Source organism: Lonchura striata, chromosome 5, assembly GCF_046129695.1.
Source record: "Lonchura striata isolate bLonStr1 chromosome 5, bLonStr1.mat, whole genome shotgun sequence".
In the NCBI taxonomy this organism is placed as follows: domain Eukaryota; kingdom Metazoa; phylum Chordata; class Aves; order Passeriformes; family Estrildidae; genus Lonchura; species Lonchura striata.
This window is the reverse complement of record NC_134607.1, coordinates 35,367,965-35,394,025: the sequence shown is the minus strand read 5'-3', so window position 1 is coordinate 35,394,025 and position 26,061 is coordinate 35,367,965. Positions and strand designations below refer to the sequence as shown.

The 26,061-nt window shown below is 36.0% G+C and overlaps 1 protein-coding gene across 5 annotated transcripts in view; it reads left to right on the top strand.

Annotated features, from left to right (window-relative positions):
• MDFIC (MyoD family inhibitor domain containing) overlaps positions 1-26,061 on the top strand; it is a 61,520-nt gene that overhangs the window by 20,748 nt on the left and 14,711 nt on the right. For 4 of the 5 annotated variants that reach the window (XR_013340014.1, XM_021545241.2, XM_077783443.1 and 1 more), the window contains exon 4: positions 14,891-15,166. Coding sequence is in view for 4 of the 5 variants with exons in the window: in XM_021545241.2 (XP_021400916.2) it covers positions 14,891-15,166 (276 nt within the window). In the remaining variant the exon portion in view is untranslated. Of the gene's footprint in view, positions 1-14,890; positions 15,167-25,467; positions 25,509-26,061 lie in introns of all 5 variants that reach the window. The other variant, XM_077783444.1, reaches the window with a different exon arrangement.

Here is a 26,061-nt window from a genome sequence, read left to right as displayed (position 1 = left end):
ACATCTCTTGAAGTTTGTGACTATAAAATGCAAACTTTTACATCCTACCAGAAGAACTTTTCAAAATTTGAGTGTGTCTGGATCCATGAATTTTAGAGGCTTAAATTTTACTCGTAAACTTTCTTCCCTCAAATTCTATGCAGTATCTCAATTATAATGTTTTTTCTTTGAACTATAAATATTATGACACTTGTTCGGAGAAAATTTAGCAATGCTAATGTTAATTACAGCAGAATTTCAGCTAAGAGACTATTTCCTGGTGCAAAGGTTCCTCAAGTTTAAGTGAGTTTTATTGATTTATGACTCAAACTTAAGGTTGTATAATGTTTGCATAATATGTTGAGAAGTTTGCTTTTGAGACAAGTCAAGTAGAGCGAACTGTTAGGTAAACCTATTAAAAAATGGCCTATGAGTCAGATTTGACCTTCAGGGCAAGTTTTTGCTGCTGAGAGACAGCATAAACTATTTGCCCGTTCTTTGGCATATCAGGGGCAAGCTTGTCTTCAGGTATGGGCAACTAGGAAGTGCATCTTCAAAAATAAAACCTCTTTGCCAGTTAGAAGGCATCTACCTTTCCCAGTATCCTTTCTTCAATAGGACAGGTGCATATTTTGACTGCATTCTATAAGTTGCAAGTTGAAATAAAATTCACATTTTGACAGAAAAGCAATGAAAGATTGTTATACTGGCCAGAGCTGGCTGTAACAGCAGTGTTGAACCAGAATGGAATATCCTTTAGGTCTGGACAATTCAGGAACACAGGAGATCAGTGAACAATACTCTTTTTGCTTGAATTTCAAATTGGAAGAAAATATGTTTTGGTGAGAAGATTTGGGATTAATTTGCCAGGAAAAACTTGTCTGAGGGATCAACCTCAGTTTTTCATAGAGGTGATGCAGAAAAATATTTGGATGGTGAGGTGGGATACAGAGGTAACTTTGGATAGTGTACATTGTAGTTTTCTTATAGGTGACTTTATCAAATTACACCATCTCATTTAGTATTTTGTAGCTCACTTTGTAGCTGTGACTTTGTGAAGTATTTCCCTACTTCAATATATATGTATTCTTTTTACTGTGTGATGACTTTTTAGTGATGAGTCACTGTCATATTTATAATGTAAAATCAGTGTTGGTAAATATTTTTCTCCAACAGTAGATAGATCATTCAGTGGGACTGTACACTGAGTACACTATGAAGTAACTGACAGCGTACATTAAGGCAGCTGAAGTAGCTGTAAGGTTTCTGTGCTTTGTGAGAGTCCTCTGCACAGCCCTTCTCTAAGCTGTTCTGTGCTGGATCAGATCCTGGAAACTTGCAACTAGTGTGAGTTTTGTATTTACAACAAATAAAACAGTGTTTAACTTTAGAAATATAGAAGGGAAAAAACAACTGAGAACACTTTTTAAAGGAGGAATTCTAGTAAAAGGTATCTGTTTTTTATCCTGTCATCTTCTTGTTCCACTCCTTTGACTGTTACTTGATATGCTTCTTGGTCCACTTGATTTTCTGATTCCCATTTGTAGCATAGTGTTATGCCTGAGGAATGTTTTTCTTACAATTTAGTTGACAGACTCAATTTTAAGTAAATCACTATTTCGTTTTAACTGTTTGTGTTATTACAGAGTATTTGCTACTCTAGCATTTTCAGAAGAACAGCAAGATCCACTTTCTGTGCTATGCTCCCTCTTTGAACAAGAGAAAATAACCTGGAAAAATTTTTGTTCGTTATCAAATCAGCGTCCACACCAGGGATGCTGCTGTGATAGCTGGAATAGGGCAAGAAGTTCAGGTCTCATTATTAATATTTTGTTCAATTTTTTTGAAGCAGTCCTTATGGAAAAGGAGAGAAGACTTGCTTGATAGCACAGGAAAGGTTTTGATAGAAAATACACTTTATTTTCAAAACCTAGAGATAAAAGTGCATTTCACGATGGCTATAATGCAATGGCACTTCAAAGTATTGATTTTTAAAGAACTCTTTAGAATTAGGGTTATTTTAGAAGAAAGTAAAATAATCACCATAAAGTGATATGGTGGAATCAAAGTTGGAAGAAAGCTAAAGGTTTGTTCCCATTTTTAATAAATTATTCTGTATCCTCTTTCCCATATTTGCCTTTTAAAATAAAAGAATAAAGAAAAGACTGACCCATCCCTATAATAATTCTGATGCCAAGCCATTTTTCTCTTCTCTGTTTGCATAATTTTCTCTAGTGCCCCTTTTTCCTATTTTTCTGTTTGTTTGTCTGCTTGCTTGAACAGTCCTTTGTTTCCCTGCTTCTTTCTTGACTACAATGACAAACCTGTAAGTAACGACAGTGAGGTTGTGTTTAGAGGTTGACTTGAAAGTATTTTAAAGTGCTTCAGTACAAAAGCCTGTTTCAGCATCTATGTGTTAACATCAACATTTAAGCTGGTTTTTAAGTAGCAATGAACCTTGTGTTCATTGTAGCAATGAGGCATCTGACTATTGGAGAACTAGCAGTCAATTTTATAAAGATACTGTGCAATTCAGGCAAGACCTCCAGCTGTTAAATTTTACAACATTCTACGAAACTCAGCTTCTAGAGCCATGTGTTATGTGAGATTTAAATTTTCATAAAATAAAAAAAATAACCTGGTCTTAGTTTGTAGCTACTGACAAAAGTAGAAAGTTAAAGACTGAAAATTGGGGAAGACAATATAAAGGATGCATTTAAAAATAAAATATTGGTGATTTTTGAGTAGGTTGGCTTCTCTGTACTTCACTGTACAGAAACAAGGAATTTTGGCTAAATTGTCATGATGCCAATTAAAAGGTAGTAGGGAAATACTCCATTGTGATTTGTTGGTTCTAGCGGCCTCAGAAAATATTATGGCATAGTAAAATGTAGCCAGTTATACTGAAGGAACATGAAAAAAAAGGGTGCTGGAATTAATTCCATATGGCAGATAAAATGACAGATTGCCAAGACTCTTCAGAGCAGTGGATATGGTGGTATTAAAAACAGTGTAGTTCTGTCCCCATAGCAGTTGTTTGAGTGGTTTCCTATGTATTTTTGTTTGGGGCCAAGAAATGCAAGAAGTGAGGCTGCAGTGTTTGCCAGGCAGGAAAAGCTGCTCAGCACGGGGGGATGGAGGAGCAGCTTGGCTCACCTGTCACCAGCCTGGTCAGGTGCTGCTGTTGGTGATGATGCTGGGAGTGCTTTTGTGTGACTGAAGGCTTGTGTAAGCAGCAAGGGAAGGTGGGTTGTGTTTGATGTAGTTGCTGTGCTGTGTGTTGGATCTTTGTGGGTAAGAGAAGCTTGCTGTCTCAGCTGTAACTTTTTAAAGCTCTTAAACTGTAAATGGACAAAAAAAAAAGTTGCTGAATTCTAATGCTTTCACTTAAAATGCTGTTTCTTTTCTTGGAATCCTTCAGTTTACTGTAAAAACTTCTAATAAAATGTTCTTAAAATGTAGAAATGGACATTTTCAGTATTGCAAATAATACTGACGCAGCACATATTTCATTGCTGTATCTGCACTCCACTAAAAAAAGTAATCGTGATTAGTGCAGAAGGATTTTTTTTTTTGTGAATAAAGAGAAGTATGTCATATCTATCAAATAAGACAAAACAAAATGTTTAAAGAAAAAAAAACAACAAGAAAACAACTGTGTTGCAAGAAGCACTGATTCCAAGCATGGAGCTCATTCAAATTTATATACTACTTAAAAATATTTTTAACCAAAAGATGAACCAAATAAACTTCAGTGGGTCAAATTGCATAGTTTGGTAAATTGAAAGAACTATTTTTAATAGAGAATGAAAATAATTCCATAGGTAATGTTGAATGCTTTTAAACATTCTGGAGTAATAATCCCTATCTGCATGTTAGAGATAAAAACTAGTATTTTACTGTTAATATTGTTTGGGTACAACAATTTCATAGGGAATTATATCTTGTTTCATGAACAGAGTAGAGAATCAGAATTTTAGCTCAGTTGTGGAAAGAAAAATGTTTTACAGGTAATTTCATCCCATTAAAACAATTTATCTATTTTTCAGCTAATCTGATGCTTTCCCATGGAGTTAATGCATTTGTTTCTCTGAATTTCTGCGCTTGTTACTGTTGGTCACTGATGTGACACTGTATTTTTCTAAGAGAACAGATTTGTAACTGTGTGGGTCAGATATCAGAGCTTTCTTATGTATTGTTTGAGCAGCTTATGCTTTGCTTCCTTTCAGGAAACGAAGTGCATCGTTTTTACAGGAAGTTTGGTCTTCACCAGGCCCGGTCAGCAGCCTGACTTTTGCTCTGCTCTGAGGGTTGGACCTGTGAGCAACTGGCAAAAGCTCATTTAGCTTTTCTTTTTATTACTATATTGAATTCATGTAATCGAGGTCATTATGAAAACTTGGTCAGGATGTGTGGGTTTTTCCAGCCAAGTAAGAAAGAGGTCTTGCTAGATCATTTGGATAGAATCTGATAAATAAGCAGTTAAGTAAAAAATCTTTACCTTTTTTCCTTAGCATTGTGACAATGATTGCATGTTGAGTGCATTCAGTTTTGAATTTAACACACAAAGCTCTCAGTTGAAAGAGGTTTATGTTCAGAAAGACTGCATTGCCTTTTCCCTTAGCATATGAAACAACCGTTTTTGAGTCAAAGTTAAACTGCTGGTGGGGTGGGGTGGGGAAGGGAAAGCCAGTGAGCTCTGAGAAAGAGATTCAGCCTTTGAGTTCATGGTTGCTTGTGGATTTGAATCTAGGGAACTAAAAAGAGAATGTAGGTTTTTCAAAGACTCTGATAAAAAGTCTCAAGACTCTGTTCTCAAGAATCTTACTTGTACATCTTGCATAAAAATATTTTGGGTTAGATGGTGCCTTATCACTTCAAGGTACACTAAAGAGTTAGTTCAAAGGTGGAAAAAGAGCTCTCATTTCTGGGTTATCCTGAGGCCAAGCTGGTGCATTAGTGGCATACAGGAGCCCATGAGACAACATTGGCAACAGTAGCTCTGCCTGGAATGTGTGTGTGATTCAAAATTCTGTGGTGACCTGGGGTCCCTTGAGTGCTTTGGGATGGGGAAGCCCCGCTCATCTAGCCCATGGGTGGATTGGTGAGGGGTATCCTGTATCCATCTGCTAGACCCTGCTGGCCATAAGGGAGTTCTTCCAGCTGAAGAACATCAATAAATGAGACTAAATCTTTTCAGTGTGTTGTGTGTGCAAATAGATGCGGCTTCTCTTTCTCCTCACACTTTGTTTTTCAGGATCAGGAAATAGATGGACATTTACTGTTCTCTCTACCATATTTACACATCTTTTTTCTCCTACCAGCAATTGCTCTGTTAACTATGAAGTCTGCAGTTATGAAAAGATGGGTCATGAAGAGTTGTTATTCTGGACCTCAAGTCCTCACCCTGCTTTCTGACACAGAATTTCCATTTTCTGTTATGTTGCTAATGCTGAGTATGGCTGATTTTTTGCCCGGGTTCCAGGATCCTCTCTGACCTCAAGCAGAAGGGGAGCTATTGCTTCAGCACCTGATCACTGTATAAGTATGAAGTGTTTATCTTTGTTATATTTCACTGCTTATCAACTAATGAGTTATCATTTAGTTCTTTTCTTTCTTGTAAAATCTGTAGCAAATACTTCAGATCTACTGGGATTTTACTTGTGAATTTTTTTTTGTTTCTTCTTCCATACTCCTTTCTGCCCTCACAGAAGTGAAGTGGCTCAACTCACTATGTATTTTTTCTCTTTGTCTCCTTCCCTTCCAGTGTTCTCTTCTGGGTGGTTCCTATCGGCTCTTTTTTCTTTTGATGTTTTTGCCCTACTATTGTTTTAATAATGTAAAATCCCAAGTTTTAGCCTGTTATTTAGAGTTACTGTCCATTTGCTTCCCCTGTTACATTTTTCTTGCAGCTGTGTTTTTTTTTCTTTCTTTCTTTCTTTCTTTCTTTGGTTTTCTGGTGTTTTGTACCAGCCAATGCCAAACTTAACATCAGCTGTAGGTTGCAAAAAAGAACTACAGAGAGAAAATAAGTGCAGCAATGTAATTAAAAACTCCGTTATAAATTTATATATTACTATATTTGTACTCATGTTCTGTGTTTTCCTGCCATGTATTTATATAGTCCGCTCTTTATTGTTTGTTACTATGTTTTCACTCCTGTTTTTCTTTCTGCAATTAGTTTTGTTAATAGTAGCATTGGGTATTAAAATTGTAGAGACTACAAAAGATGAGATCAGGTGATCACACTTGAGGTGGGACACTTTCTAGAATCTTCTGAAATTCTGTTACTTGCATGAGTTGAGGACTAGAAATCAAAGGAGCAGTAAATTTTTTTTTTTTTTTTTTTTTTTTACATGAGTTTAGCTGACCACTATAGTCTTGACATGTGGACATACAGTATATATGGTCAGTGGGAAATTAACTTGACCTCAGAATATCTTCTTACTCAGAGGTGGATGCTGAATGGGCTTGGCTGAGAAGCTGTTGCCTCATCCCACATTTTTTCCTGGGGTGAAACAGAGTCTAGTTTGTCAGTGGTTGCAGGAGTTTGGAGGAATGCAGCAGGAGGTGCTGGAGGCAAGAGGACCTGTTTGTGCACTTGCTCGGTTATGGCTGTTAATGACATTGAGGTTATCTCTCCTGTCTGGTGCATCCTGCTGTGCCGCTTACGAGGCAAAACCCAGCAAGAGATATCCTGTTGTTTGTAGCTTCTCTTTGATGTCTTTTACTTTATTTGGGAACAAGTTACACAATGGTGAAGGGCATCAAAACTATTTCAAATATTTGGGACTTAATATTTTTCAAATTCCATAGGACACCAGTGTATTTTTATGCAGTGGTATTACTGTATGTTATAGCAGGTATGAATAGCAACTGCTATAATGTCACGCCAACAGCCTGGATTAAATGTAGTGGGTTACTTTTCTTTTAAAATTGGAGCTACAGAAGCAAAGCATTCTGTTTCTCAGTGAGATGGATTATATTGCACTCCTAGTGCTCTTTATCATTTCAGGGCCTGTCTTCACATTTAGGAAATTATCTTAAAGAAATAGGTCTATTTTATTACTTTAAGAATTAGCAAAAAAGCTAATTCTCTGATTCTTAATGCATTGATTATTCACTTCTCAGATCCAGTATTTTACAAGCCACTATGCTTTATAAAGGAAGATGTAACAACAACCAATCAAACAAAAAAAAAAAACACAAGGAGATGAACAAGCCTCTTAATAAATTACCTCTGTAGAAAACACAGGACAAAATAACTAAACAACTCACCTTAAATAAGAAAAATATCTTAAATTAAAAAAAAAAAAAAAACAGAAACCCAAAAAAACAACCCACAAACAAGCTGCAACAACAAACAACAAACTAGCTGCAGTAGTAACTAATGAATCTATTAAACTCCATAAATATGCCCTAGGAGCATTGGAATGGTGACCACGAGTAAACCTGCCATTCTGCATGTCTGTGCAACTGTTACCACTGCAGTACATAGTTGTAATGCTATGAAACATAACAGCAAATACAATACAATTGTTTTCCAGTTCTAGCTGAATGAGTGATAAGAAAAATGGATACAGAAATGTTGCAAATGGAAAGTTTGCAGTAAAAATTCCTGCTTTTGAATGCGACATTATGTAGGGATTTATTCCCCAAGTGTATGGGTGTCTGTTACCTATAATGCCCCAGTTTGTGTTTGGCTTTTAGTATTCTGTGGTGAGTTCCTGTTTGTTTTCAAGAAGTGACAAACTATGCTACAGTAAGAACTATGTTCAGCTTTATGTAGGTGTAGTTTAACAATCAGGGCATTCTGTGAATTCTCTTTATTTCTAATTTATATTGCAATCTACCAAAAATTCCCAGATCATCTGCAAAGTTTATCATAGGTGACAATATTTGCAGTCTCAGAAAAAAACATCGCTAATGACAGCAAGATATTTTTGATAAAGAAGAATAATTTACTGACAATCTACTGGTAATTAGAAGCCAATGGGTATTTTAATTCTGAGATAATTGTTACAAGATAGGTAACTAAAAATGTTAGGGGATTTGCTCAGTTTAGCAAAGATTTAAAATTTGCTGTTGCAGTCATTAAAGAAAATCAGTGGCCATTTGTTCATTTTCCAAAATCACATCAGGGAGGACGTAGTATTTGTAAATGGAGAAATTCACTCCATATTTTCAGTTGGAATGCTTATCAACTTTGTAAACTCTGTCTACCAGCCGTTTTCATGCTTCCCTGTGGTAACTGCATCTCTCTGGGTACGTCAAAGACATCTTTATACAATTCCTGCAACCCTTCAAAGAGTGTGTAAAGTCCTGCAGTGCTTCCAAAGGAAGGCACTGCAGGTGTCTTTGCACAGATATAAGAGTACTTTGGGCACTGTCTTGTGCACTTGTGTTGCTTCTCAACCATAGACACACATGCACACGTTTGCCATTCTTGTCCACCCTTCACCAAGTGAAAGCTGACAGGATAAAATGTCTTTTCCCTTTGTCCCCTGCCAGCCTTGTTTCTGTTATACCAGGTGTTCCCTGGGTGTGCTCTCAGATGTATTCTAACAAAGTGTTCTCAGTGTGGGTCCTGTAAAACTCGTACCAGCAATTTTACTACAGTATTTTCATTACAAAGGACATGCTGTTTCATAATAATATATTGTATTCATTTTGAAGATATCCTCACGTCTTACAAGAAGGAATTCTAAAAGGGTGGTTGATGCTGTTAGTTGATACTTTGTTTTCCTTGTAAAGTCAGCATGGTATAAAAAATTCAGTGTAAAAAAATGATTTTAAAAGATAGATGGTGCCTTGATGGTACCTTGTTATTTAGTTAATGTATGCCTTCTGTGATATGGTAGCTGCAGTATATGCTATTTATGTCCCAGAAAATATTCAAAAATAATTGCTGACAAAAGCCACTTCACAGGTTGACTCAGAGGTATGTCTTGTAATCTGAATGTTAATATTCTGGATAGCTAGACAGAGAAAACTATTGATGTATTTTAGAGACTATTCAGGATTTAGTTAGAAAGTGGAGATGGACAAGGATTGAGATACTTGAGTTCTTCCAGTTTCAGTAAAATTTAATGCCTATAACATATAGAATATATAATATTCTTGAAAAGTTAAGATTTTTTGGCTAGTCAGTGGGAAATGTTGCCTTTTAGATCTAAAGAATTCTTGTTTTCTCCAGAAGTAATTTAGAATCACCTTAATTTTACTCTAGAATTCAGACAGCCCCTAGTTTTACTGTGCAATTCTTGACTGTCATCTGCTTTATCTTCCCCCTTAAGCTTAAATTGGTATTATGAAGAAGCACTAATAAAAACCAGAGGCCTGATTCCTACCTCCCTTACATAGTCTGTTCCATATGATCCATGCAGAGGGGGTAGGAGTAGTGTCTATTGAACTCAAACAGTCCTTCCAGCTGAAATTAATGTGTAGATCTTGACTTTCAGTGTTAGTGGAACCAATCAGGACTCTGTATTTCCAGAAAAGCTCATCTTCTTATTGTAGTTGTGAAGGTTTTGGGAAGAGAGAAGTGTTAAGAATACTGTCAAGTGAAACAATATGTTGTATTTTCTCAATATTTGAAAGTACCATTACAGTTTTTACAACTAAGAGCTGTGCATTTTATTCTTCCCACATCCACCTGCAAAAATACTGTTACTGTGGCCTGATTTGTCATCCTAAACTATTGTGTCATACATACATAAAGAAAAAAATTGTTCTTCCCTCTCTGGGTGTGTAGTCATATAACTCAGGCTGTAAACTGGAAAGTTTTTTCAATCACTTTCAATGGTCAGACTAGCAATACTCCATGGGTATCTGTATCAGCTGGCTTAGAATTGTGTTTGATGTGATTAGACTACTAATTAACTGTGTCAATTCTTCTCTCCTGCCTGATGTTTTGTTTTGATTCACTTTGACTCAGAGGAGTCTGCATTTGGTGTATGTTGGTTTTTGTTGTTTGTCTAAAATCCCTAATGATAGGTTAGACTGTTTCCTTTTGGTCCTCTTTTGGTTGAGAGTTTCTCTCTGTTGACATACATTTTTCTGTTAAATGCATGCATCAGAATGTTTCTTTTAAGAACAGCTGGGACTTTTCAATGTGTGAAAACCGTGTGTGGTCAGGGTGCATATATATGTGTATATTTGTTTAAAGTGTGCCAAAGGTTTTACAGTCTGAAAGAGACTGTGCATAGTTACTTCAAAACCATCAAAAACCATAATAAATGTTTACTACTTGAATTCACCAGGTAGTAACCTTACAATTAAACTATTGTGCAATGTCAGGTAAATAACAGCAGAAGTTACTGTATTAAGGCTCACTTTGCAAAGAAACACACTAATAGATAATATGCTATAGCAATATATTGCCTTTTTATTGCTTTTCCAAGCAGGTTCATGTGAAGTTATTACTACCTGTATTATCTGCTAGTTTTCTATCAAAAATACTCAGTCTATTGCATTATTAATCTAATATTTATCATTCTTATTGAAAATCCACTAGTGTTAGCACTGTATAAAATACTGACTTAAATCTACTGGTTTTGCTAAAGATTAAAAAATTAAAATATTAACCTGAAAAGCATGATATTTCTTAGGACATTTTGAAACTACTTATTGTAGAAGTTTGAAATGACAATTTTTCTCTGTTGTCTGAGGAATTATTTTTTTCTTAATCTTTAACATATAGTAAGTGACCGGTACTATCCTGATTTGACGATGCTTGAATGTTCATCCAACACACATTTGAAATTTTGATGTGTATTGCATTAGTTAGTGAATATCAAGAATAACATTTTTGCTCATACATAGATTGTAAAATGGGATCTTTTGTAGCAGCACACGGCCTGTTTAGAATGATATAACAGGCGCTGAATGTTCACATATCAAACAAAATGCCATCTTTCTGTAGAAAAGAGGTGTCAAAAAGTTTCTTTGTACCTTTAACGCATGTGATTATGTAGTACAAAATGCAGAGTTTGTAAAATTTCTTGAATATACAGGCAAAAAATGAATAATTCAAAACAACTCATAAGTTCCACATTCTATTGTATCTTTTATAACGCAGGCAGAAGATAGCATTGTGTTCCCAGTAGAGCTGAATTTGCACAAGTTACACCTCAGAAAATGCCAGATGGTCTATGGTCTACTTTTGAGAGCTGTCACATATGTAAAGATTTGAAAAAAGAAAGACAGCTGAATGAGAGCAGTGGATCATTAAAGAGAGAGTGAGAGTCCCTGGGTATCACTGTGTTTTAAGAAGCATTGTGTCGTTCTCCATATTACACCTTTTTTTTTTAAGATACACACAACCTTTAAAAAATAAGGTAAAAATATTTCTATTCTAAACTGAGTGGTTGTGGTTTAATCTCGGAACTGTCAGTTGCTTTTGTTCTTTATGCTAGAATGCGGTCATATGGTTCCTAATTGGTTTCAAGTGTGTTTTAACCATAAGATTCAAGTCTCCCTAGTGCAAAATTATCAATAAAGTTAAAATAAATTTAAATTGAGATAACTAATCCATTTGGGGTTTTATTCCATTTTGATTTGACCTGCGTATCACACGTGAATACTGTAAAGCCAGTCAGCTAAAAAGTTGTATGTTAATGCTAAAAGGCACAAGTAAGAGTACTCTGGGAACAGGATTACTTAATAAAAAATTAAAATTGAAAAAATCATAGAAAAGTCCCTAAATGATTAGTAAAAATAATAATAAAAGAAAGAATCTATAACTGTTCAGATTTCCAAGACTTTCCATTTATCCACAATTTGACAGAAACACACCTAATTTTAAAGACTGTATTTTAGATATTTTGTCAAGTTGCTGTATTGTAGCAAAGTCCCAAAAAATATACAAACAATTTGTAAGCTGCCACCACCAATTTAACTGGTGTAGAAAAGGTCATAGATGTCAGTTTTATAAACTGACATTCAGACATAGAGAATTTTTATAAAAGTCTATTCCTTGTGTTTATTGAGGAAGGTTAACTGCTCCCCAGCAATTCCAGTTCATTGGTACAACTGCAGTACTCCACAGCAGGGAATCATAGGCAATGCAAGGTGAGGAAACATTACATGAAATGTGAAAAACACTGTTCCTTAATTAGAAAATTTGCATTTAAGTGGAATAATGAAGATAAAAATATGGGGTTCTCTGGACATAAACACTGAACTTTAGAGAGTAAATTTTCATTCCTGATATTTGCAAAGATTTTTGACTGTTTTTCACATACATGGAAAGTGAATCTACACAAAGGGTTCTTGGTAGTAGACTGTTAATAATACTTATTCAAATAGGAAAAAATTCCCTAAAAGTTTGTTTTGGAATCTTTATGAGAGTTTGGAAATGTTAACCAAATATATAGTGTTGCCTTAAGTTTCAGCTTTCATGTTTTCCAGATTCTATACTGCATTAGTATATAACTCCGAACTTCATATAAAGTGTCAGCAATTGCTCCTCACAGTTTAGTTAGACAAAACAATCCTTTTCCAGCTTGAGAACCAAGGCCAGCTTTGCAGCCTCAGACCCAAAAAGTATAAACAACAGCAAATTGAGGAGAGCAATCTGAGAGGATGGGACTTAATAACCTGAAGCTGTAATTGGGCAATTAACCCCAATATGTAAAATGGACCAAAACTTGTAAAAGTGTGAAAAGGTGTGACCTGTTGTGCATCTTGGGTGGAGCCACAGCCAGGCTGTGGTACTGCCCAAGGTGTATCCTTTGAATGCTTTTCAATAAACACCTACTGTATTCCTTTAACACTGTCTAACCTATGTTCTAAGTAGCCTCTCAAGACATCAATAGCACAAATTGAATTCCAAAGTGAAGTGCCTTGCTTATGTTTCTATTCATGGATTTTACAAACACTAATGCAAAATTGAAGGATAAACAGTTTCAGTATTGTCAATAAAAAAAGCCTTTGGGTAACAGTTACTTCTCTAGGTCTCAGGTAGTATGCTCCTGTTCTGTTGGCTTGAAGGTTTCTGAGCATTTACTACTGGTTAGGGAATGGTCTTTGATCTTTGTAGTCCCTGTACCAGCTTCAGGGAGTCTAAAACATGAATGTTTCCTCCAGCCCTCTCTTTCTTTCCTGCAGCAGAAGATTATCTCTTTGGTCAAGCAGGGTCAAGCAGGGTTATTCTGACCTAGATAAATGATGGCAGTCAAGGCTATCTTCTGAAAACATTAGTGGCAGTGACTAAAATATCAAGTGTCAAGAAAAGCATGAACCAGTTCATATTTAAACTATCATGAAAAAGAATCCTTTGTTGTCTGTGAGCGTGACCAGAACATAAAGTTTAAGATTTGTGTGAATTTTAATCTGGAAAAGTTTATGATCTTGGAGAAAACAATCTGAGAATGGTGTTAGTGTTCTAGATAAAAGGAAAGCATTGGGGGTTAGGAAAATTTAGAACTGAGTCCATGTTGGTCTGTTTGTCCTAGTAGTATTTGTTGGAAAATTTATTAACTTGTACCTGAAGTGATCAGTGGAGTAGTTTCTTTTAGAAGAAGCTACCTATAATTATCTATATGTATTTTTACCTTGATACTGTGAAATCATCAGAAAATTGATATGAATCATCTGAAAAGAGAATGAACTACAGCACTGTTTTTCCTTACTTCTGGCCTTAATTCCTTGTCCGTTTGGTATTTAATAGAATATAAATTTCTTCTTTGACGTAACATTTTTGAATAGGTGAAGATTGTACTGTCTGGAAACCTCTTTATTTCCTAGCATGATGCAGTAGTGTTTTGATTAGGAGAGATGATTGGGCTGATGCTTTTTGATTGTCAAACCTTGTTGTGTTACTGTGTTTAGAGTTTAATTAGTTTTCTCCCACAAAACCTGCATTTTTTTTCTAAATTAGAATTGTTACATTGAAACCACTTTTTTTATTATTACAAAGCTTTACATTAAAAAAATATGCATATTTTCTTTAGTTACAGATTAAAGAATACATAGGAAATCCCTTTTCCATGTTGTTAAAATTTTCTCCTTTATGATACATTAGCTCAACACAAAAGTTTCATGCTTGCTCATTGGGATGAGTTTATAGCATGTACTTTTGGAGACTTAGCCAGGTCACTGCAGATTCTTGCCTGGGCAGGGTTTTTTTTTCCCCTTTGAGCATTTTAATGTCTCCATTAAATCCCTTACTGGCCTGTTACAGCCATTTCTAAAATTGTGATTCTGAGTTGAAGAATACAGAGGGGAGGGGGACTCTGGCTTGCCCCAGCTCTGTGGTATTTGAATGCATGTTCCTTCTGTTACCTCTTCCACAAAACTGGATTTCCATTGGTTTTGTACTTCTCAGTAATCCATGATCTTTATAAATCTAAGCTCAAACTTGTTAGTTACCTGGATGTTCCTGTTCTTCTGTAATATACTGGGTGGCTGAGTGTCAGGGGACCCCTACCATGTCAGGTTATTTTCTAAAGGCTAGCAGGTTGGCCAGCCTGCATCTTAGCCCATTAATGAGGTTTGCCTGTTTACTCCTACACTTTTTCTCTCATTTGGGTGTATTTCACACATTATTCAATTTCTTCAATACAAGTTTATCTCAGTTTTGCTATATTCCTTCCCAATCTTGACTTTTTCCCTTGCTTCAAATTACTTACATTATTCTCTGTGTAGTTTATAGAGCCTTGCAAGCCTTTCCTTGCATTGTCAAATGAACAATCTAGGCCTCATGCAGATGTGAGGTGCTTTTTAAATACCTAATAATTATTTTTAATCTAGAGATATTTTTTGCTTTATTGTCTTAATGGGGGATTGTTAACTTGTCAGTCTGTCTTTAGATCAATACGAGCAAGGAAAGTTGCATTCCCAGTCTAGTCTAAAGTGTTCAGTTATCAATTTGCAATTTAAATTAACCCTTTCTTTCTTGTACTTTAAGCACAGCCTCAACGTTTGCCTCAGCCAAATGCTTCAGCACTGGAAAGGAGTGAGGAAGAAAGTGGCAAAATCCAAAATGGCCATGTGGGTCTGAGTAATGGAAGTGGAATTCACAACGGGGTCAAGCATGTGCCTGCAGACAACAGAAAGCTTTCATCTCCTGTTTCAGAAAAAATGCACAAAAAAATTCAGTCCACCTTGTCTGTCAACAGCAACAGCAGCAAGAAGAGTAAAATAAGCTCTGTGTTTTCTCAAAAGCCAGGTACTTCACCAGAAGGTAAGCTGATATTCTTATTTAAAAACCCAAACTGAATAAAGACCAACCAAACCACAATAAAAATTATACAATCAACTGAAAATAATTGAAGAGTGTGACTCATGCTCCAGAAGCAAACAGAATGTACTAAGATAAAAGACAATCTTCTTTCCCAAAGGAAAATTTTAAATTATTTGAAGGAAAGGGAAGGAATAGGAGAGTTCTTGCTTTCAAATGTTTGGTCAGCATGATCTGATGTTTTAGTCCCTGTACTTAGTATCCTGAACTGATAGAAACTCCTGTCAACATTGTCACACATGCACCAGAAAAAAAAAAAAAAACAACATTAAAGTGCTACTAGTTCAAAGCATAGTAAATATTTAAATCCAGTAATGGCAATCTCCGTGAGGGTAGACTTTGCTTATGAAATTATCTGTTAGCCAATCTCCTGACTAGCTGTGTGGTCAAAACATTAGATAATACAACAATAACCTGTGCTTCAGACCTGTGTGTCATATGCTATATTTGGGATGTAGATAATGTGCATGAAAAAGCTTCATACTTCTGCATAGCTTAAATAAGCAAAAGTAAATAATTTCTCTTCTGGTTTAGCTGTGTCTCTGTGCTCTCACTGCTTGCATTTACACTTATTGTTCCAGAGTTCCTGAGCTTCTCAGTCCACTGCCTTCCGATTAGCACTAATATATATATACTCAATGGACTTTGTTACTGTCCTTAACAAGAAGAGTGTAGAGGTGCTAGAAATCTTACTGGTTTGAGGCAGGCATAGATGTGACTGGTTAAAAAAACACATCTAGAGGGAGGGGACAGAAACAGATTCTTAGAGAAATGGGAGATGGTAGTGTTCAGTGAAATGGGGAAGATTCTCAGCCTAGATGAAAGGATCAGAAGGACCGCATGTAGCAGCCTGAAGGAAGCTGACTGATATCAGTGGAGTGACTCCTTTTGGCTTCAACTATTTTAGTCAAACTTAGTGAATCTGTGTAGTAATACCAAGAACACCTTCAGTCAGACTCTTCCATGGGCTGGTTCCCCTTGCTATTGTTTATTTTCATGTTTTTCTTCAAGAATCTACTGTTACTTTTCTGTTGCACTCTAACATTTCTTTACAAAATCACAACTTCATACTTCCTGTGTTCCCTTTTCTGTTACATGAAATATCTTTATATGGTTCTCCTTAGTGCACTTTGAAAAGACTGTATCTTAAGAATCCTAGATCTGTTCATGTGACTGAAACAAAGTGCAGGCCTCTGGATTTTAAGTAATTCAATCTCTGAAGATAAAAAAACCCAAACTGTTGTTTTGAAGGCAGTGCCTGCCCTGTTCATTCCTCTATACAATTAATTATGGCAAACATTTCCTTTTTTCTTCTAAAATTATCCTGTAATAAAAACAGTTGTTGGGGATTTTTTCTGTTTAATGACTGAATATAATTATGTCAAATTACTAAGTGATTGAAGAGAAAATTATTAATATCTTTAGATTTAGCTTTAAATTCTAATGTCTAATTTTAGTATCCAACCGAATTGTGTTAGTTGCCTGAAACTGCCATCATACAGTATTTTTATGTGCAGTAGAAATGTCATTATCCTTAAAGGCATATCTGATTAGAATACAGATAATTAAATAGTGTTGTCACATAGTATAACTTGCATTCTTTCAAAGCACAGAAATACAGGATAGCCCTTATTGTCACATGCAATTTCACAAGTCACGTAAAAGCTAAGGTTAAATACATATATAGGTTAAGCTAAGGTCAAATACATATATAAATACTGTACATCTGGCATTGTAATGTTCTCCTTTTGAATGTAAGAACGTGGATATATGCTCTTGCCCCATTCTGCAAATGTCTGCAGCTGTAAGTTTTGTGTTACTCAGTCTGAGCAAAGCACAGGTTTTGTCATGCAATGATTAAAGTATGTCTGGTGTATTGGAATATACCCATAAGGGAATATTTGTTTTTAAAAGTGATTTTCTGGTTTTGAAATTTATTTTTCTTTACAGTTCTCTGACAGGCATGTTTTGTATTTGTGTAAACACGTCTGCATGCACACATGTACAAGCTTTCTGACAGCTTCTTCAGCTTTTCAGTAAGGTACCCTATGGGCCTACATGACAGAACTATACATTATAAGTAGTGTTCTTATCAAGCTGTTGCCTCTCAGGAAGTATCAGTATATACTTCATTTATTCTATCATCCCAATGTTTTAGAAGATGAAAAATCAGAAAATCTGGCAACAATCAACTGTAATATCTAAATTAACACAAAGAGGAGTTCATTATTTAAAGGAAAAATGATTTATTGACAGCTTAAAAATAATTGTGTTATTACTACAAGTCATGTTAACCCTTTATGACTACTTCTGGAAGACTGCATTACAAAAACCTGATATATAATTTTCCCAGTTACTTGTTTAAAGGACTGCAATTGCATTTAAATCAGGAATATGTGCATATTTATACTGAGCCAGAAGAGTATATTATTAAGTTCAGTGACTGAGGATTGCATAGACTTTCTTTCAAAATAGTATACACAATTTAATTTGAACCTAACGTCTGGAGCTTCTTTGTATAATTTTTGGGCAAAGAGGTGTTTTTCTGAGCAGTTGCCTCTTCTGATTCAATGAATTTCTGTAGAGGCTATTGACACAGCTTCCAGGAAGATGGCAAAGATACAAAGCTGTTGAAAATTATTTATGACATTGCTGAACTACTTGGCCTTGGTTTAACTTGTACCATGTTAACCTCATAAGCCACTGGTTACTGGTGAAGAGCTGCTGAGTTTGAAATTACTTTAAGGTGTGTATTTGTATTCAGGCACATATATGTATAGTGTAATAATGTGACTTCCAGGCAGTTTTTCAATTAGTCTTATGGAGAAAGAGACAAACTATATTTATTTTGTACTGTGAGTAATAAATCACCTGAATTAACTTATCTGCTTAGTTTACTATAGCATTCTGAAAGTTTTAGTAGAAAGAAATAAGGTACACTTTCAGATATTTCAATTCACTTTAATTTTGCTATTCCTTATGTAGTGCCTTGGATTTTATACTCTAATTGCTAGCATTGTTTGTTTATTTAAACCTGAAAATACACATCCTGTATTTTTACTTCATCTGCCTTTTCTTCCTCCTTGAGTGTTTTGATCTGTTGTCAGTCAGGAGACTAATGGAAATAAGTGAAGGAAAGTGGCCAGAGAAAAAAAACAGATTATGTCCTCAGAAGAAAGAGAAGTGAAAATTCTATCTGTCAAGCTGAGTTTAAATTATAGGAAAGAGACAATATTTTTCATTCTTATCCTTCCCAAAGGCCACATTCTTCTTGATTCTTCTTAAAAGACAAGATGTGAGTATTTCTAGAGCACTACACTTCATTGTAACGCAAAGTTTGTTCAGACCTGGTAGTTTGCTCTAGAATATTTTATCTGTTGACAGAACAGAAATCCTGGAAGGGCTTGAAGCAGGATAGAATCAGAAAACTTCATGGGCTTGCTCCCCATCCTTCATGGGAGCATATTCAGGCTCATGCTTATTTGAAATGTAGCATGCTGCTTCATATACTGCAGATTTCAGTATATATACTAGAAAGATCAATGAAGTTCAGTATTACTTTACCCTGGCTTGCACATTTGCCTGTGATGGTTGGTGCTGCTCGTGTTGGTCTCCAAAGTACTAGGCAGTCTTAACACAAGCTATGAAACCTCCCAGTCTGCCACCCCTCAAAGAATTCACCCACTGCAATTAAGAACTCTTTTATTAATTGTTCCAGCTGAAAACTCCACTTATGCTGTGGGTCACATCTTGTAAACTTTTGGAGCTGAATTTGTGTAGGGAATGCTTAAAATGTAACTGATATTTTGGCAGCAGTAGTATAAAAGCTTCAAAAACTACTTTTTCTAAAATGAGTTTCTAGTATATGTGGCCATATCTGCATTCCAGAATATGCTGGTTAGAAACACTTTCACATCCAGTGAGACTTAGGAGGTTGTGAGTGCACTCACCAGTTCTGCTTTTCCTCCACATCTATTATTAATCTATATTATCCCTGAAGAAATCTTACTCAGCTCCATAACTTACACTACAAAAAACCAAAGGAATTATGAAATAGTTGGAGTGTCACTCTTAAAAAGCAGTTTTTAAACACTGTTTCAGTTCTAAAGATTTTTCAAAGGGACTGGATAGGTTTCAGTGAATACTGGGAATAAAAAAATTTTTAGCTCAAAGAAATTTTAATTATATTTTGAATAATTGATGCCAGAAGTGTCACAGTGCTGCCAAAATTCTGGTTGGTAGGCCACTAGCAAAGAGAATTTTAACTGTTTTGCACCCATTTGTTATGAGCAGTGGAGAAAAACACCTCAGAAACATGAAAAAGCAAGTGTAAATGAGTAAAAAGGAATACAGTCTAGCTGCTGTGTTCAGATGCAGAACATCCAGAGCTCTGATGCAGATTCCGATGCAGACCTGTCCAGAGAAAGTTAAAGAGAGGAGGTCTAAAGGAGACAGCAATGAGGCAGCAGAACAGTAGATCTAGATGTCAGGAAATGAAGACAGATGAGTAACTGAATACATAAATATGTGTATCAGAGCAGTGGAAGGGAAGTAATAATGACATGCAGAGTTGGAAGAGGAAAGGAAAGAAGTTGGGCAGGGGAAGGGTGGAAGGGGAATCTAATTAAGGGAGTGAGGGACTAAGGTAGGTGCTTATTATTTTCTAAAAAACAAACTAAGTTTTCCTACCAAGTCTTTATGAAGCTTGCTGTTATGCATTTTTTGAATCAAAACAATCATTTATGAAAAGTTAAGGATGGAGAGAGGGAATACAGGTTTTAATTTGTTTTTGACATGAAGCTCTTGCTTCTGGTCAAGTTATTGTGACCTCAGAAGTTACTGTGTTTAGCAGGGAAATTCCCACAACTCCAGTGACTCGATAATTTTAGTTTAATGTGGTACTTCACTCAAAAGGCTTTGAGCATACACAATTGCTGTATTCATTTGGAAACAGTAGATTGTTAAACAATGCTGAACAGATCATGAGCTTGCCTCCTGTATGGACAGTGAGATCTCTATTCTTTCCTCCCCAGGCTCTCTAAATCAGAAAGGGACTAAAGGCATCTTCTTGGCAATGAGGTTCTTTCAGGAGAGGTCTTTAGGAAGTGTAATAAGGCTAGACGGAGCAGTGAGCTAGACAAGAAAAGCCTGCAGCACGGGGGTGACACTCTGGGGAAGGACAGCCAGTGCAAACTTGCCACCACATTGGAGTTAGCATTTCTGCTTTCCCAGAAGCAAAGCCTGAAGCAACCTTCCTCAACTTTCTAGACTCTGCTTCTTGGGGTGCTGAGCTTAGAGATGCGATGAACTATTTCACTGAAAGAAAGTGTGGGTGTTTTTTTATAGATCTAGTGTTTAAAATTCAACATTTCAGGGTACATTTGAATGAGACATCCCTGTCCCTCTCCCCCTTCCTGTACTAGATTTTGAATCAAAGCATGGGGCTGGTGGACACTATTTAACTTCCTTATCTCATGCTGCTGACCACATTAACTTATTGGAAAATCCTAAGTGATACTGGTGGCTTAACTGTCTTGCTAAGATGAAGCAAGTCCAACAAGTAGCCTTTGTGTTAAGCCAGGGTCTTAAGAGCCACTAGGTGCATATACATGGAAAGTAATGAGTAGTTGTCTTAGCATGCTACCAGACTTCTATTTGAAGTAGGAGTATTTTACTTTGGTTTATATAACTTTATATAGGAAAAATGATTTCCAGGAAGCTTTCCTTTAGTGGCTATGATTTGCTATAGGATTGTGTTTTTTCCTCTTGAGGGACACCAGAGCAGCAGTAAGTTTTCTTTTATATACTGTTCGGTCATTTGACTGGTATTATTTACTGAAATTCAGTAAGAGTGTGTATCAATAGCCTAACGTTGCCGTCTCTCAACCTGACGTTTTGTTTAAACATACATACACTTCTGAAATCCATTGCGTAGCATTAAGTAGTATTTAGGCAGCTACTTTTTAGTATCCTGCAATCTCTCTACTTTAGCTGAAATTTTATTTGTTATGTTTTAGAAATTGGTTCAAAGTGGATTTGTGGCTGAGCATGAAGTGCTAAACAGGGGTTTTTGTTAGACAAGATTGTATCAGAATGCAGTTGTCAATCAGGCAGTGGGCAAATAACATTATCATATTGTCAAATGTGTGCTTTTTAAGAATGCAGTTTGAAGAGTGATGTGTTTTAAGTATAGTTTACTTTTTTTTTTTTTTCTCAGAAGTCTTGAAAAGTAATTTACATGTTTTTTAACAGGACTGAGTGGAAAACAGGGTCTGTAACAGAAAAAGGGTATTTCAACAGTATCTATTCAACAGCATAAGGACATAGTCTAGCTAGACCTAACTTGTCTCAGTATTAGCAGTTGGTGAGCAGTGGAATAAAGGCTTCATATTCTAGGGAAGTCTTAGGTATTGGAAATTAGCAGATTTCTTAGTATATATATATGTTTGAAATGGAGCATTTTACTCCTGAGGTTATGTCTTTATTGAGGGCTTAGAATATAAGCTTTGATGAAAATTTCCATGTGTTCAGTGAGATTTGCCTGTTCAGACAACATTTTCATTTTCTTGTTCAACAGAGATGATAATTTTTATTTTAAATGGTGAAATATCACATATACTAGGCTTTTTAACTATGTTTTCTCCTGTCTTAATAAATGTCACTCTTCCACTTATAAATAACCACACTCCTTACGACATGCCAGTTTGTCCTTTCAGCCTTTTCTTATTTTCCTGTGAACATTTTCCTGGGTGCAGTGATTTTTCTCTAAAGATAAATGGTGGGTTGCAGAGGCTGCCCATGAGCCCCGTGCAGGAGCCGTTGCAGGAGCAGCGGGAGGTGTGACAGCGCGTTGCCGCTGCTCAGGAATTGTGCTCCCCTCCTCTGCAGCCCTTGAGGAGCCTGTGCTGGGCTGGATTCTGGCTGGTGCTGTGCCGCTCCAGCCGCGGGCTCTCAGCTGCTGGCGCTGTGTGTTCATCCCAGCCGCTGCCAGCCCGCGCTGCCCGGCTGCGGGACGCCTGTAGCACCTGCTGGGGCTTCTGTTCAGGGCTCTGCGGGGGCCCTCTGCAGTAAACCCCTGCTGAAGACCTCAGCTGTCACTTTGATTGTGGCTTTGCCCTTTTTGATTCTCTCTGTGAGACAGTAGAGTGCCTGGAGATGTGTTTTGAGTGTTCTCAGCTTGGTAAATATAGTCAGTAAGAAGCTGACCAAGGTCACCATCCTGTGAGTGAGCTTATTTACCACTATAGACATGAAAAACTTTTATCGTATGTGACCAGCCTGCTTGGTATGAAAGCTTTTTGAGTGAGTTTGTGGCAGGTTAGTGTCAAACATTACAAAAGCAACACATAGCAGCCTGCACATGCATTTCTCTGTGCATTTTTCAGTTCACCTTCTGCATTTCCTATTACTATCAACCTATATGGTTGATAGTTGGTTGATAGTTCTCTTCTAATTGATGGTTGATACTGCTCTCAAAATCTGTTTTTTAAGTAGAGCTGCACCTTTTCATAAAAATGAAAAGGAGATGATACAAGGTAAATTGAAATAAAATAAATGTATATTTCAGTATCTGAAAGAAATTAGATACCATGGTAATATCTGTATGCAGAAGTTTAAGGAGTAAAAAGAGGTGTGCACATGCAAATGTTTAAAGGCATGGACAAACAAAATAGTTTAATTTTGATATTGTTTCTTTTCATTAAATGAGTGTAGCTGCTATAACTGGGCTAAGTTAGAAATGTAGACTTCTGGGCTTTTATAACTGTGTAAACAATTTGAAGGGATCTTAGGCCTATTTCTTGTCTGGATCTTGTCTGTGCTAACACTGAAAACCCAGCTAAAGTACATGTTACATGTACTGTATCCAGTTTTTGGTTAAATCAGCACATGGTTGGGTGTGTGTGTATGATATAAAGCAGCAAAAACTTGAAACATATTGGTTTGGTTCTATTTGCCTTGGCATTGTTTAACAGTTTTGATAAAGTTCCCTAACAAATCTGTGCCTTTTGTGGATGTGCCAAAGGACTAAACAAACACATTCACTTATGCTGATTTTTAAAAATGTCAGATGGGATGACTGTTTTAACTTCAGATCTAACTTTCATCCCAGACAAAATGAAGGAATAATTTAAGATAAACTTGGGTATCTGAAAGCTCACCTTTTTTCCCCAAACATGAGTTGGTGTAATAAAATGTACTAGCACTGCCTACAGATCAAGACTGTTGTAATTTATACCATTTAGCATAGCTTATGGGAGCTTGGATCTAGTCAACAAATGTGATAGTGTGTTTTGATGAAGTCAGAAGCATTTGGTAAAAGAACTAAGGTAGATGTACTGGTTTGGATTTTTTTTTTTAAGTATGCCTCTTGGCAGTGTTCACTTTTATGTAGTGAGAGTCTCTAGTGCAGCATTTCTCAATTAAAGAAAAGTGTAATATAAGAATTGAAAAACAATGGAAATTTGAGGCTGGTGTGGGTGTTGTGTGGAAGTCCTAAGAAAAAGTTTATCTTTGTTAATGATTTGTCTGTATGATGTGATGAAACTTAAATCTTCAGCGGAGAGTGAAATTGTTTTAATGGAAACTTAAACCTCAGACTTAACTTACTATCAACAGTAGTGCATCATGAATGTCAAGACTAATGGAGTTCTGTCCACAATAAAGATGTGCCCCTAACTCTTGATTATGTTACTATATCTAATTGGAAAAGAAGAATGAGACCCTCTAATTCTCAAACAAACAAAGCAGCTTAAAGAAATAGATAATTTTAAGCTGGCACCAGTGTTATAACTGGTATTACTGTATCATTTCCTTATTAGAAAAGACTAGAATATTCTCAAAGTTTCCAGAAAACACATTGTCAGACATTAAAATCACCAAATTTACAAATACATAAAATATGTTTAGTTCTAGTTGGATTAAAGTGATCCATTCCTCAATCCCCTGCAAAAAAAAAAAAAATCAGATTTTGATGGGGTAAGATTAAAGAGTGAGAGTTAAATATAGTCTTAATTCTTAATGTTAATCTTAACATCTAATTAATGTTAATCTAATGTTATTCTTAATTCTTAATAAGTTTTGAAATTTAGAATAATATGTAATTTTAAATAGTCTCCTTGGTCTAATAAGCAGGAAAAAATAACTGGAGTGTCTTGTGCAAGCAACAAAATATATTGCGGTGGTCTCTAACATGGTAATGAAAAACCTGTGGTCATCTCTTTTGAAGTGAACTTTGTATAGCACCTTCATAGCTGTATTTACTTATCATAACAGCAGTTGGTTTTAGCTGTATAATGTTTTCTGTGGAACTGACAGGTTGCTCTAGGAATGTAGATACTAGAGAAGGATGCGTTTTGTGTGGCAGGGCAATTTGTTATTACTACAAAAATACAGTGCAACTGTATCTTTTTCCTATAATTGCATCTGTAGATCAGAAGCCAAGAAATAGGGGTCACACATGGAAGAAATTATTCCGCCACCCATTTTATCCAACTGTACTACAATCCTTTAGAGTCATGATTCTGAATTCAACAAGTCAGGTAGGACTAGGTAACAGCATGCTTTGACATGTGTTAAATAATAGCTACCTGGATAGCTATTAAAAGTCAATAACATGAAGAACATAAAAGCATGATTATTTCAGGTTTGTCCTTGAAATGTAGATCAAAGTTTATGTTTGTTTTACAAACGAGTCATTGCAAGAATGAAGAGCGCACTAAAGGGTGTCTCTACTTTCTGTTAATTGTTTGTGGAGGTTAAGTTAAATTTTTATATAAAGACTTTTTGAATCGAATATTAGGATTGCCATCTGGGGAGAAGGAAATAAATGTAAAGAGGAGGTAAATCCTTTTAGTGTTTCAGTCATTGAAGAAGAAATGGAAAAGAGGTCCCTCTGCAGAGTTTCCATAATAATACTAATGGCCAAAATTTCTTACTGTGTCTTGGACCATTTTTCATAGCTTTTACTTTTGAAATACGTTCATTTAAATCAATGTGGCCTCTTGTTGTAAGTCTTGGTTAGGTGGGTTTTTTAGATTAGGAGGGAAATGTCCTTTTATGGGTACAGAAAATGCTTTCTGGGTGCAGTCTCTGTTTCTTAACCTACAAATTCTGTTCCTTGCCTATGGGTATTTTCAGTTCAGTCAGAGATAAAGGAGAGTTTCTAACCAGGCTAGAGCCTGGGAAAGAGTTGCAAAGGAATGTAAATAATTCTCTATCTCTCTTGTTGTTCACATTGTTTATAGATATGTTCTGCCACCGTGCATCATTCACTGCACACCGATGGGTGAGGTGTTTTTACTTTTAAGACCAATGAAATTAGTCTGCACGATGCTCTCTATAAAAGAGTGATGTATTTGAAATAACGTAGCTAGTGTTCACATCATCTAGCCTTCTGAAATGGAGTTCTTTAGCTCCTGTCCTGCCTCAACAGCAACACTTGCCCATCATAGAAACATATTATAATGTCTGTGAATGTGTATTCCTCTTCCTGCAATTTTACATATCCGTGCCTGAAGCAGGCAAGATTTTTTTGGACATCTCATTTACAGTGTGTATACACACGAAGTTTAATTATGGTGTATATAAAAAAAAAAAATTGTAGAACAATATTTGTTGTTTTATTAGCTTCTTTAAGCTCTATTTTAAAGATGTGATATACTAAAACCTTAGTCCCTCAAATGTGAAGGTTTCTTAGATAGAACTCTTGGCTTCTTTATCTTTTTCCTTCATATTAAAAAAAAAAATCTGAAAGGAGATTTTACCTGAGCATATTTAACACCATCTCCATGACAACCAGCTAATTAATCGCTATCAGTCTGGCTTTGGTCCTCTTCAGT